The 12468-nt window shown below is 39.3% G+C and overlaps 1 protein-coding gene across 1 annotated transcript in view; it reads left to right on the top strand.

Annotated features, from left to right (window-relative positions):
* Positions 1-10393, top strand: part of slc6a1b (solute carrier family 6 member 1b) — a 56692-nt gene extending 46299 nt beyond the window's left edge. Inside the window, exon 15 of the mRNA XM_057845017.1 lies at positions 3596-10393. Within this exon, the coding sequence (XP_057701000.1) occupies positions 3596-3709 (114 nt within the window). The 3' untranslated portion in view covers positions 3710-10393. The remainder of the gene's footprint in view (positions 1-3595) is intronic.
* The last annotated feature ends 2075 nt before the right edge of the window (positions 10394-12468 follow it).

The following is a 12468-nucleotide window of genomic DNA, read 5'->3' as shown; positions in this document are numbered from 1 at the left end:
CGTATCACTCAGCTAGCTATGCACTTGGCACTCGTATTGAAGCCGGTCGTGCATAATTGGTCGTGCAGCCACCTTTGCATGATATAGTTGTGTTGCAAATGTTGCAATGAGCTGACTGGTCTTTTTTTTTTTTTGTAAAGTTAAGCCAAATTTTTGAGCGCTGCCTCCCCGTGTCCATGGTTGTAATCAAGTTGCAATGCACAAACACGGGCTTCTTGTGGCTTCTTCTTCGTGGTTTTTGGCAGAAATAGTTTTCCACTCGGCGGTCAGGGCATCGAAACACGGAATCAAAATTTTAAAATTCGAACGGTTTTGGGAGAACCGGAGTGTTAGAATCGGGTCCCGTCGATGCTCGATGTTCAATGTTTGATGCCCAACCCTAAAAATAAGGCTCTTTTAGTGGCCCAGGAAGAAATTAGACTTGAATTTCATAGTACATCTATGCTGAAAATTAAAAATAGCTGTGCCCTGACCCAACCTAATTGTGCCCAAAGAGAGGTCTGCTTAGTATGGTGGATACTACAGGTAGTCCCCTGATTACGACGTACCGGACGTGATTTCGACTTTACGACGCTGGAGTCTCGCTCGCCATTTTGTCTCCAGTGTTTTGTTTTGTTTTCTTTTAAATAATGTTGACTTTTGTTCTGTAATGCACGCTTTGTACAGTGGTACCTCTACATACGAAGTTAATTTGTTCCAGGACCATGTTTGTAAGTCGAAATTATTGTATGTAGAATAGGATTTTCCCATAAGAATACATTATAATTCCACTAATTTGTTCCACAGCCCAAAAACCTACACTAAATCCTTAATAAATACTGCTGGTACTATTACAAATGGCAATTACACATAGCAAAACAATAATTAGAAATACAAATCGGAATAATATAATAATAATATTTCCTGTAATAATGTAACGAATCGGGTTCTAATGTGACGTACGTTTTTTGCTGTACCTGAACACACCGCGTGACTTTGAGTGTGGTTCTATTTTACTTTCTCTTTTAATGTTTTGTTGCTGGCGTCAAATGCAGCAGACTGTAGGCGTGTTGTGTTGCACAAGTTGGTAGAAGAAATTATTAGAAACCTGACGAACCTGGCGATTTCTTTGGCGATGTTACCACAATAATAATTGTTACCTGGCGAACGGAGGTCGGAGCATGACCGTCGAGATCGACGTTCACGGATGCACACACCATGCTCATATTTTTCCTATCATTTTCATCTTCATTTTACCCACCTGCACTAACCTTCTTGGAACCAGTATTGATTTCTCTCACCAGAAAATCCGCCTTGCGTCCGTTTTCCGGCGAAACAAAGAAACTGCGGCGCTGTCATAAATCGTCATATTGCAAAAGCATGTCGGTGGATGTAAAAACAAATGGCGAGTCAAATTCTACGTCGGGTGTTGAAAAGATTGCGTGTCAAAGCGATCGTATGTCGAGTTACCACTGAATTTTGGCAGAGAAAGCATAGAGCAGGTAGTTCTTCCACACGGAAGTAAGAGCACATGTACACACAAAAATAAATGTATTTACGCACACAAAGAAGAGCGCACTTTGGAGGCAAGACAATCTTTGCGTCTTAGTGTCGCAGCATCACCATATAAACGGCCCCTTTGTCATACAGTCAAAGAAATAGAGGAAATGAATCGTGATAGCACCGTCATCAACCTCTGCTCTGAAGCAGAACATTACCTGCTACACTCAGAAGGACATTGACCCGATATAATGTAATGTAATAATGATGTGTAATGTGATTTACATATAATGTAACGGTAAGGACTTCAGACTAGGTCGTGAGCCGTTAAAGTTACAGCTAATATCTGATCAAACTGAGCTGGCACATTGCATTCACACACAACAGGTAAATACTGGAACATAACTAGACTTCAGAAAATGTCTGAAAGAGACTTCTCTCTCACTCAAAATCACACAAAATTTATCTTGAAATAGGGGCAAAACTAAAAAAAAAAAAATGTGGAAAAACATAAAGCATTGTAATTACTTTGTGGATGCACAGTAGCACTACTGTAAACGTCGCATTTTGAGCGTTAAAACACAAACTCTGACTGACCTAGCTTCCCTGTTGCCCGCACATTCATTTGAGAATTTAAAAACTATCACCCTAGCGACAGAGTGTGGCTTCACTTTTCATATTGACGAGCTTTGCGTAATGCGATTTAGTGTATTAACAGAGCAGCGAGACACAACACTACTACTGTAATAAGCAAACACGTGAGCATGAGGCGTGAAGATGGGATAAGTGCCAAGAGAAGTCAAGCATTAGATAAAAGGATTTGGAAAATGGAGATCGTAATGAGTTCTGTTGCACTACTTAAGATGACTGCAGATTGTATGCAGGGAAATGATTAAAATGCATTTTTAGTATTCTCAACATCTCAACAACTAACTTCATTTAATACCTGTTTTTTTGGTGCATCATTTACATTAGGATGCACAGTTATTGCAGGTGCGTCAAGCGGGGGAGCACACATCTAGCTAATGGCTGAGCTTGACAGGCACCCGTGTGGCAGGAAATGGGCGCTAATTACATAGGCTGTCGGCGGCAACGTGCAGGTGTCAGGAGACACAGTGGCAGCTGATTGTCTTAATTGTAGCAATCAGACGGTACATTGTAGCTTATAAGTGCTGCTCACAAAATGTGGACGGTGCCTTGGAGCTGCTCCGTTTTCATTTTAATTGTGCTGAGTATGATGTGGATGCTGATCGAATTTTAAGGGTGACTCATGTACAAAGAACCACAAAAATGAAAACATCAGCATTGGTTTGTAGAATTGTTATAAAACATGACCTGCTATATTGTATGACTTCTGCATGGATGGATGGATGGATGGATGGATGGATGGATGGATGGATGGATGGATGGATGGATGGATGGATGGATGGATGGATGGATGGATGGATGGATGGATGGATGGATGTCACATGAAAGACAATAGATGGATGTATGGATGGATGTCACATGAAAGAAAAAGGATGGATGGATGGATGGATGGATGGATGGATGGATGGATGGATGGATGGATGGATGGATGGATGGATGGATGGATGGATGGATGGATGGATGGATGGATGGATGGATGGATGGATGGATGGATGGATGGATGGATGAAAGTTCAAAGAAAGATTGATCCATGCATGGATGGCTCTTCAATACATATGTATGGGTTTACGGTTGTGTGGGTGGATGGCTATTTATCAAATACAGGAGGGTAGTCGGGTGAAAGAAGAAAGGATGAATGTTACATCGATGAGAAATAGGAAGGATGATTGTATGGAAGGATCACAGAACGATGCACTGATATGTTAATGGATAGGTAGATGGGATTTTGATCATAGAATGGATGCCTATATGCTACTTAATGGGTAGACCAAAACTGACAGAGCATTGTATGGTCTAATAGATCAAAGAAAGAAGTAGGGATTGAAGGGAAGAATAGCTCAAAGAAGGAAGGAAGTTTGGATCGATTATATAACTCAATCTGTGGATGAATGAAATAGATCAAGAAAAAGCAATGAAGATTGAAAGGATTCATGTAAATAAAGACTGTGTGGTCATCTTTCCTTGGCAGCGTCTGAGAATGATGATCAAGCCAGTGGTACTGGTGAAGACTCAGGAAAACGGTCCAGAGCAGCAAACGGAAAGTCAGAACCAGAACCCTGCCACCGAGGAGGCGTACATCTAGAACCTCGTGTGCGTCTCTCTTGTCTCAGTTGTTCTCCGTCGGGCTCCGAACACGCCCCACGAGAAGCGGAATCAAGGTTGGGAACGACCACCAGACGTCCACGTCTGCTTTCATTCACCTACCTCCTGGGGACACGTGAGACCAACCTGACCACATTTCAGATTATTATTGTTATTAGAAATCTGTTTATTATTTGAGTGTTGTATCATACAGAGGAAACTACCCAGCCAAGTTTGTGTACTTATGAAATTCAAAAGAGATGTTTTAGAGCATTAAATAGGAGTGGGGGGGGGGGGGGGCACACAAACCACGACAAAATGTAATTTAAATTAGGAGGGCTGTATTGATTCAAACGTTTACCAGTTAAACTACATTAACTGTTAAAAAAAAAAAAAAAAAAAAAGACAAATATCCGATTCAGTGCATTTTTGCTTGTACATTAAGTAAATACATGAATTACTTGTCATGTTCTAGATGGAATTTTTGAAAGACATTTATTAAAATGGAATGCGAATGGGGCCAAATGCTGATCCTGACTGTTTACCAGCCACGTCTGGGGGCTTACACCTTTGAAAAGCACAATTATAGTCTGACGAGTTTGAACTTCAAGACAACAGCAAAAAAAAAAGTAAATAAATGAAACAATAATAAATAATTATATAAATAAATATACTTCAGTAGGATATGTAGCAAAAGACTGTCATCACTGTTGACAGTTTTATCTTGATTTTATGAAGAAATATAACCATGTACAGAATGTTGTTGAAATTATTATTATGTGTTATTATTTTTTTAATAGAATATCGCTGAGGTATTTATTTCAGACTGAGTACGACCAGACAAAGCGCACACAATGGTTTGAATATTACAGGTCCAAAGTCAGTTTCACCATGCGATGAAGTGACCACAACAAGCAATCTGTTAATCATGTCAACATCCTATTATTTGTTATAATTCCACAAGCATTCAGGCAGGAGTCTGAATTTGGAAAAATAAGCTAAAGATGACAGAGCCGCTGTGACTGACTATATAAAACTACTGACCAACTCCTCAGGAACAAAGGTGGACATGATCAAATGCCCCCAGATATGATACACTGAATCCCACAGGTAGGGGAAGAAACATCTATTAGCAGAGAGGCCTTTATTTGTACAAGAATATTTTATCCAAATAACATTGAGTAATGATTTCTAAGCAAAATATATATTACAATTTATGTCATGTATAAAATTCCGTTCAAATGAAAACAATAAGGCAGATTAAGCACATACTGTACAGCTAGAACTAGGGCTAAACCGGGCAGAATGAATAAAAGAAATGTGTACAATATTGTGGAGTGACAAAACAAACATGAACAGCATTATAACCAAGTCAAGTCAGAGTGCAAGCTACCCTATCCATATAATAGAACATAAATATGGACAATCGCTGAGCAAATGCATGCCAGAAAACTTATAAGGGTAATTGTAGCCAAAGCCATCTCCGCATAGCATTAGATCATCTTAAGTCATGTGGTTTACAACATTGTGGAGTTAAAAATCCTGCCTCCACTTGACAAAACTTAAACATGGACGAGCACAACTTTGTAGAATAACCAAGAATGCAGTGTTGTTTTTGGCAGCCCTTTTAATGTTCGTCTTAGTCTATTGGAAGACAATACTTATTTGTCTTAGTCATATTTTAATCATCTCAAAATGATTATCTCTACTTCTACTTTTGTTGATGAAAATTCAACACTAATTTCGTCTAGTTTTAGTCGATGTTTAATAAAAATGCTTTTGTCTGTAAAATGGAAAAAAAAATAATTATACCCACCAGGACGCCACGAACTGTAATTTAAAAAAGTTGACTGACAGTTTAAGAGGACACTCGCCATTAGCGATAGTCTGATGCTAACGCGAACGTGAATGCTATGCTAATGCTACGAGTTACATTTAGTGTGCGATGATCACTCAGCACAGAGAGTTTACGAGGACTCTCGTCGTTATCAATAGCCTGATGCTAACGTGAATGTGAATGCTATGCTAACGCTACGAGTTACATTTAGTGTGTGATGGTGACTCAGCACAGACCTTTAAAGGCCAAAGCAACATTGCATATTCTCTCTTGTGCCAAGAAAAGAAGACTAATCTTAAGGTTTGTATCTCAAAACAGGCAATGGAACGACTGGAGAGGAACCTAGCGGGTGGGCGCAGCATGTCACATGAGCATACCTGTCAACCCGAGGCCGTTGGCATTCTTACAAATAGTGGCGTATGCCCTTACAAATTGGTGACTAATCTCACAACGTTCTATATACCATGCAATATGAAACAAAAATAAAACTCATTGTTGAATATAATATGAATATTTTGGTAATATTGTCACATATAACCTGGTGCAATCAAAGAACAATATACTGTATATCTTGAGCTACATCATGATTACTAAAATTTAACAGTGACTTTTGTTACTTTTGGCAATTTCGATCACGTTTTTTGATGGCTGCACTTAATGACACTTCAGCACGCAATTCAGTTTAACTTGCAGATAGTTCGTTTGTGTGTCCAATTATAAATTAAAAAGGTCAATTGATAAAATTAACTTACAGATGCAATCTTTGAGTCAGGGAACATTTCTTTTGCTAATTTTGAGAAGGGATCAGCAAATTGTGTTCGTCAAGAAATTGGCAGAATAAAATCTCCGCCTTTGTCACATTTCATTCTGCAGACTGAGTCTTTATGACCAGTGTTGTTAATCTTACTTTAAAAAAGTAATTAATTACAGTTACAAATTACTTCTCTCAAAAAGTAATTGAGTTAGTAACTTAGTTGCCTGAATGTAAGATTAATTAGCTACTTGGCAAAGTAACTGGGGTTTTCTTTCATTTTTTTTTTTTTATTCAAAACGACAACCAAAAAAAAACATAGTAACCTTTGCTATGTTTGGAAGTCATTTATTGTTGTGAATCAACTGTTAAAGTTTACTCCCGTTTTTGCATTACTTCCCTTGTGTCTACTTTCGAAATGTGAAAGTTTTAAAACTGTTTCTTCATTTAAAGATAGATTCAAGTCAAGATTTTGCCGATTTAGGAGAATTTTAGATAAAAAATTACTTAGGTTTGCTTGGAAGGTTCACTACAACAGAGCCTTTCTGAGAAGTCTGCTGCTTTAAGATGGCGGCTGTTTACTAAGGGCGCCAAGTCTGTCATTTCGCATCTAGTTCTATATGCATGAGATATCTAGTGTAGCATCAAGTGGGCATGGATTGTAGGCTGTCGGCTACAGTCAGGAAATATTGGAGCCACCTGGCCTAGAATCGCATTTGCAACAGCATCACAACACTCTTCCCTCTTTCCCACTCCCAAGTCATTCAACCAACGTAGTAACGCATAGTAACGCACATTGTCTCGTTGCCGAAACGGTGACAAAATCCGAACGGGGAAAAAAAACGTAATGCACGAAAAACATACAGATTTTTAACATACAGCGTACAAATTTAAAAATCAGTGCTCACTTGTACAAATTATGCCGAAACCGTACAACTTGACAGGTATGCATGAGTGACACAACCAGACACACATTGTGAACATGTGACAAAAACTATGGCGCATTTTCGTCTCATTCTCGTCTTGTCAGACAAAAACTGGCATTCGTGTTGTTACGTTTTAGTCTCCCAAGACACGTTTTTAGCTCGTTATAGTCTCATCATCGTCATGAAAAAATTGTTTGTCTACGAAATATTTTCGTTACAGTCATCATTGAGGAAAACAACACTGCAAGAATGCAAGTCATCTTTCAACCTGCTGTCCCAATTTAAAGCAGAAGTTCAGAATTTAATACATTAGCCTTAATCTTTGAGTTATCAGGGTTTTAATTAGTCGGTGGAGCTGATTTTAATTGAAGAAATACCCCTCAATGTCAATTTATAATTCTCATATATTGACAAAGACGGGTATTTATTCATGAGTGAACCACAAATATCTGTGGAGCAACATCATAAACGTCTCATCCAACTATTCACCCTCCCACTATTAGTAGGGATAACATTACTATGGAACGGCGCTGCCCCCTAGTCCCTGGTGGCATTCTCCCCATCAACAAATTCCGTCAGTAATCTGTTAGTTTCAGGGCAACGGAGTGGCTAAGGTAGCGTGAGTCAATGGTCCCATTTTAGCATGTCATTATTAAAAATAACAATATTGACAGGTCTAACAGAGTCAAACAAAATTCAAAATGCAGATCAGTGTTGCAATTATCCATGCGGCCAAAACAATGTCACACCAAACTGCAGTAATTCATTTGATTTTGCAGGACTATTTTTTTCGATGCGTAATGCAACCACAATGCACAATGCAAAGCACAAAGGAGTGCTTTGGCCACTCGTGCTAGTGCTGCATTCGAGGAAGGTGAACTTATCTGACTTATCCTACTCGGATGGTACCAGTTGGCACCTCAAAACGTTCCAAGTGAATCTAAACAGCAAGATGGCTGATCGCGTAAGCGATCAAATAGTGGAGAAAAAACGATGGCTAAGGTAAATAGCAGACTCTAATTAACTGCCTTCTTTAGTTTTACTATTGACAGTCGGCTTTTCGTCGGGCAGTGCCGTTTTGGCGAGTGACGTCAGATTTAAGCAATTCGTGAAGTTGGGGTACTTTTTTCCCCTTGACTTTCCCTAGACTTTGCGACTAGGGCCTCCCAGCTCGAGTGGCGCTTCAATGATATTTTTCCTGGTTGGAGGTTGGAAAACTCTGACTTCCTACCTTCCTCGAATGCAGCATCAGTCTAGTTAGTCTTGACTGAAGAACGGCAACAAAATGAAATGTACATTTAGAGACTGTGAAAACAGAAGAAATGGACAAATTAAAGTTTTCACATCCCTATGAAGAACGAGAAACAATATAAACTGTGGTTACTAGCTGCTGGCTACGACAAACACACCGGTGGAAAAAATATCACTCCTCTCTGTAGCCTGTTCCCTGCAGAGCTCCTGGATTACAAATGTTGCTGTTCATACTACAATTATTTATATGTAATGGTAAGTTTTAATAACTTTATCCTGAAAATATAGCCAACACTATTGACTGTATGGGTCGTCAGTGATTCTCATGCATGCATATTTTGTTTTTTATTGGCATGCTAAGATGGGACCATTGACCATCGCACTAACTTAGCCACTCTGGTGCCATGAAACTAACAAATAACTGACAAACTGCACGGAATTTGTTTAAATCAACTCCACCAACTAATTAAGCCCCCACTAACTTGAAGATTAAGCCTAATTTAAAAAATTTAGAACTTCCCCTTTAACATTAAATCATTTTTTCTGCCTTGCTGTTTAGCTTAGCAACCATGTGCAAACAGACCTATTTTTTAATGCTGCTGTTTGATCAACAGTGTCTTTGACTTTAAATAATTTCAGTAATTACCCTCGCATTTATTCTTCTTCTTGTCGTCTTGTTTAAATAATTTTTCACACTCCTGGAGGAACTCAAGTTAAAATCGGTGTCTTTAGACTTCTGAGAGATTGTTCACATGCTATGCTAGGTACTGGTGAATTTGGTTAGCAGCGGAAACCAAGAAGGTTTTGTTAACACCGTAATGTTGGTGTGTGAGCAGCATTTATTTAAAGAAGGCGTTCATTTATCTCAAATAGGCATTTTAGGTAGGGCCACCATTTGAAGAAATGCATGAAAATCACATTTTCAACTTCTATATGAAACATTTGACCCTTTATCTTTAAAAACAGATCCAAACCTGTGTGTGTCTGTTTGCGTGCGCGTGGACTTTCTTTCTGCCCTCAGTTCTTTTCTAATATTGATGAAAGAGCTATCGAATGAAGGTGATTTTCACATTGGGTGGGATCGGTGTAAATCCTGGTGACTCCTTTTTATAGGGTAACAGAAAACCTATCATTACATATCAAGTTTGCACGGCAATATGACGTAAAGAAATAAAGGACTGACATTGTGTGAGTGACTTAGATGAATTACCTGAATAATCCCTCTGGGGATCAATAAATGATAACTTGTCTTAACTTATTACTGTAAAGAAAGACTAAAAAAAGAAATTTATTATGACAGAAATAATAAGATTTGCTTCTGTGGCAGCTACATGCGACAGGAATCAGGTTGAATCCATCCCGTTCCTTGTCTTTTATTTATGTATTTTCTTTTGAAGTGCATAAATGAAAGGACACGACGACGACGAAGGATTCGGTGCATTTTTTGTACAGTTACCACACTGCAGTTTTCTCTCTTGAATAATGATGTTGTAAACTGGACTGTGTAATACATGTATCTGTGAATGTGCGTACAACCTATTTTTTGTTCTATTTTTTCTGTTGATTCAATGTGGAAGAAAAACAGAAAATATAAAAAAAAATAAAAATAAAAAATAAAATGCTGTTTTCGGCAATATTATCATCTCGGAAAAACTCAAGCACATCTCTCTTCGCTGTACAAACGATCATAACAGAATAGAGTAATAATGCAGATGATAAAAATAATGTCAGAAATGTCTAGTCAAAGAATATTGTTTTGTATATTTTTAGCTGTTTCATGGGCCTGATGTAAAATATTACATGTAAAAAAATACATATATAAATATATATATATAATAAATGTCTTTAGATGTGTTTATGAAAAAGCATGGTTGCAATATATGTTATCTGCAAAAATAAATAAAGACCTATAGATTATAATGGCTGTGCTGTGTTATTGTCCTACTGTTTGGGGTTGGCATAACTGAAGAACATCATACAGTTACGATGTTGTAGAGATGTCCCGATCGCATATTTTTGCACCCGAGTCCGAGTCACCTGATTTTGAGAATCTGCCGATAGCGAGTCCCGATCCAATCCAAAATTTCCAAACATGTCACTGTCCCACCATGCCGTCTTCATAATGTGAATTATTTTCAAACAAGAATAATGTATAAAAATGCTTGTCTTTATTAAAAGCTTCTTTGAACTGAGTACACTCAAATCCATTCACACTTTGACGCTCACGCTGCTGAAAACAGCCTCTCACTCACACCAGTGGTCCCCAACCTTTTTCTCACCGCGGACCGGTAAAGCGTTACAATTTTTCAAATTCTCCTGTCGAATCCACAGAAGACAATAATCCTAAACAACGCCTAAACACACCCTTCTTCCGCCCACAGCCCGCCCTGCGAGAGCCTTCAAAAAGACTGAATGTTTAATTTCGTTGTGATTTTTCTTGGGAAACTTTTGTTGACATTTGATATGGTAACCCTGAATCCTCGCCTGAGTCTATTTTCTGTTTGCCTTACCATTTGATCGCTGTCGACCTGAATAAATTGTCAACTTGTGCTTCGAAGCCGTTTTCCAGCTTTCAAAATGGAGTCAGTACAAGGGGTTAAGATTTAGGTGAACTCGCGGAGTTTGGCCTTTTGGCCAGGTTTTCGGATTTCCGCTGGCCCGGGTCATTGGAGCTGCGCCAGCGCGGGTCCAGCGGTACGGCTGGCGCGATTCCGGCAATCTGGCTAATTTGTCAGATTCCTTTTCTCCTGAGAGTGTTTATCACACAGGCGTCGTTGGCACTGTTACAAAAAGAAGAAGAGTTTCTGAAATGTACTCACAGTGTGCCGTCATATTTGTTGCATGAATAGCGCATGTGCAGTGAGTGCGTAAGGGCAGCAGTGTTGACAGATTAGATAGGTTCCTGCTGAAATAGGCGGGTTTTTGGGCTGGAGATTGTTTTGATCTGGCAACTCTGAGGTGCAGCACGCCATTGAATCCTAATATCTATATTTCAGCATTGATGGTGTACACATGATTTAAAATGGAAATATTATTTCTCGTGCGGACCGGTGCCAATTGGCTCACGGACCGGTATCAGTCCGCAGACCGGTAGTTGGGGACCACTGACTTACACAGTGAGTTGTCACAGCACAGTTAAACTGTGCTGTGAACAATGATCGACACATTTGTGCCTTCGATCGTTGAGCTACCAAGCTTCTCTGGCAAGATCAAAGTGACAAACCTGTCAATCATCGTTACCTTTAAGTACCAAACCCAAGCTGCACTGGACAGTTTGGCCGCACTGCTCAACATGAGGGAGGGTGTGGCGCTGTATGAGCATTAAGCAGAAAAAAAAATGTGTTTTTTTTTCATTAAAAACCAGATCCTTTTCACACGATTCTGATTAAGGGAGTGCCAAAAAAAATCGATTATTAGATGCACCGCGATTCGACACGTGGTGATTCGATTTCGAGTCATAAATGTTCCAAAATTTGTCATTTTCCCTAATAACTTTGATAGCCGCTTGTAGCGGAACGAAATTAAAGACACGTCTGCCGCCCAGACACCTTTAACGGACGCACGCACAACGTTATGATGGATGCTGCCGGTTGCTGAGCGAGAGATATACTCCTTTTCAAAAGACTGGAAAATAAATTTGTGTATGAGACAGGCAGGGACCTGGCGGTCGCGCTTCTGTGCCCAAGTTGTTTTTTAGAGCGAGGGGGGAAGAGAGATAGTTCATTGCTCCTTGTCTTTCGGTTGTCCAGCAGAAGGTTCAAGTCGTGTTAAAGTCTAGTGTTTTGCTAAGTCCCATGTCCGTCTATGAGAGGTGAGTACACAAACCCTCTTGTACTGTTTAGCCTTTATTGTTGTTGTTTTTGACATGTTGCTAGTTAGCGCCGAGCGCTATGCTAATTAGCGAATTTGCTAACGTGTCCATTTGTGTGTTGTTTGCTGGTGTACATAAGTTAACCAGGATTAAGTACAGCGGTAACACTAGAAACATGTGAAAT

This window comes from Corythoichthys intestinalis, chromosome 9 (genome assembly GCF_030265065.1).
Source record: "Corythoichthys intestinalis isolate RoL2023-P3 chromosome 9, ASM3026506v1, whole genome shotgun sequence".
NCBI classification, from domain to species: Eukaryota; Metazoa; Chordata; class Actinopteri; order Syngnathiformes; family Syngnathidae; genus Corythoichthys; species Corythoichthys intestinalis.
This window is presented reverse-complemented; position numbering and strand designations above follow the sequence as displayed.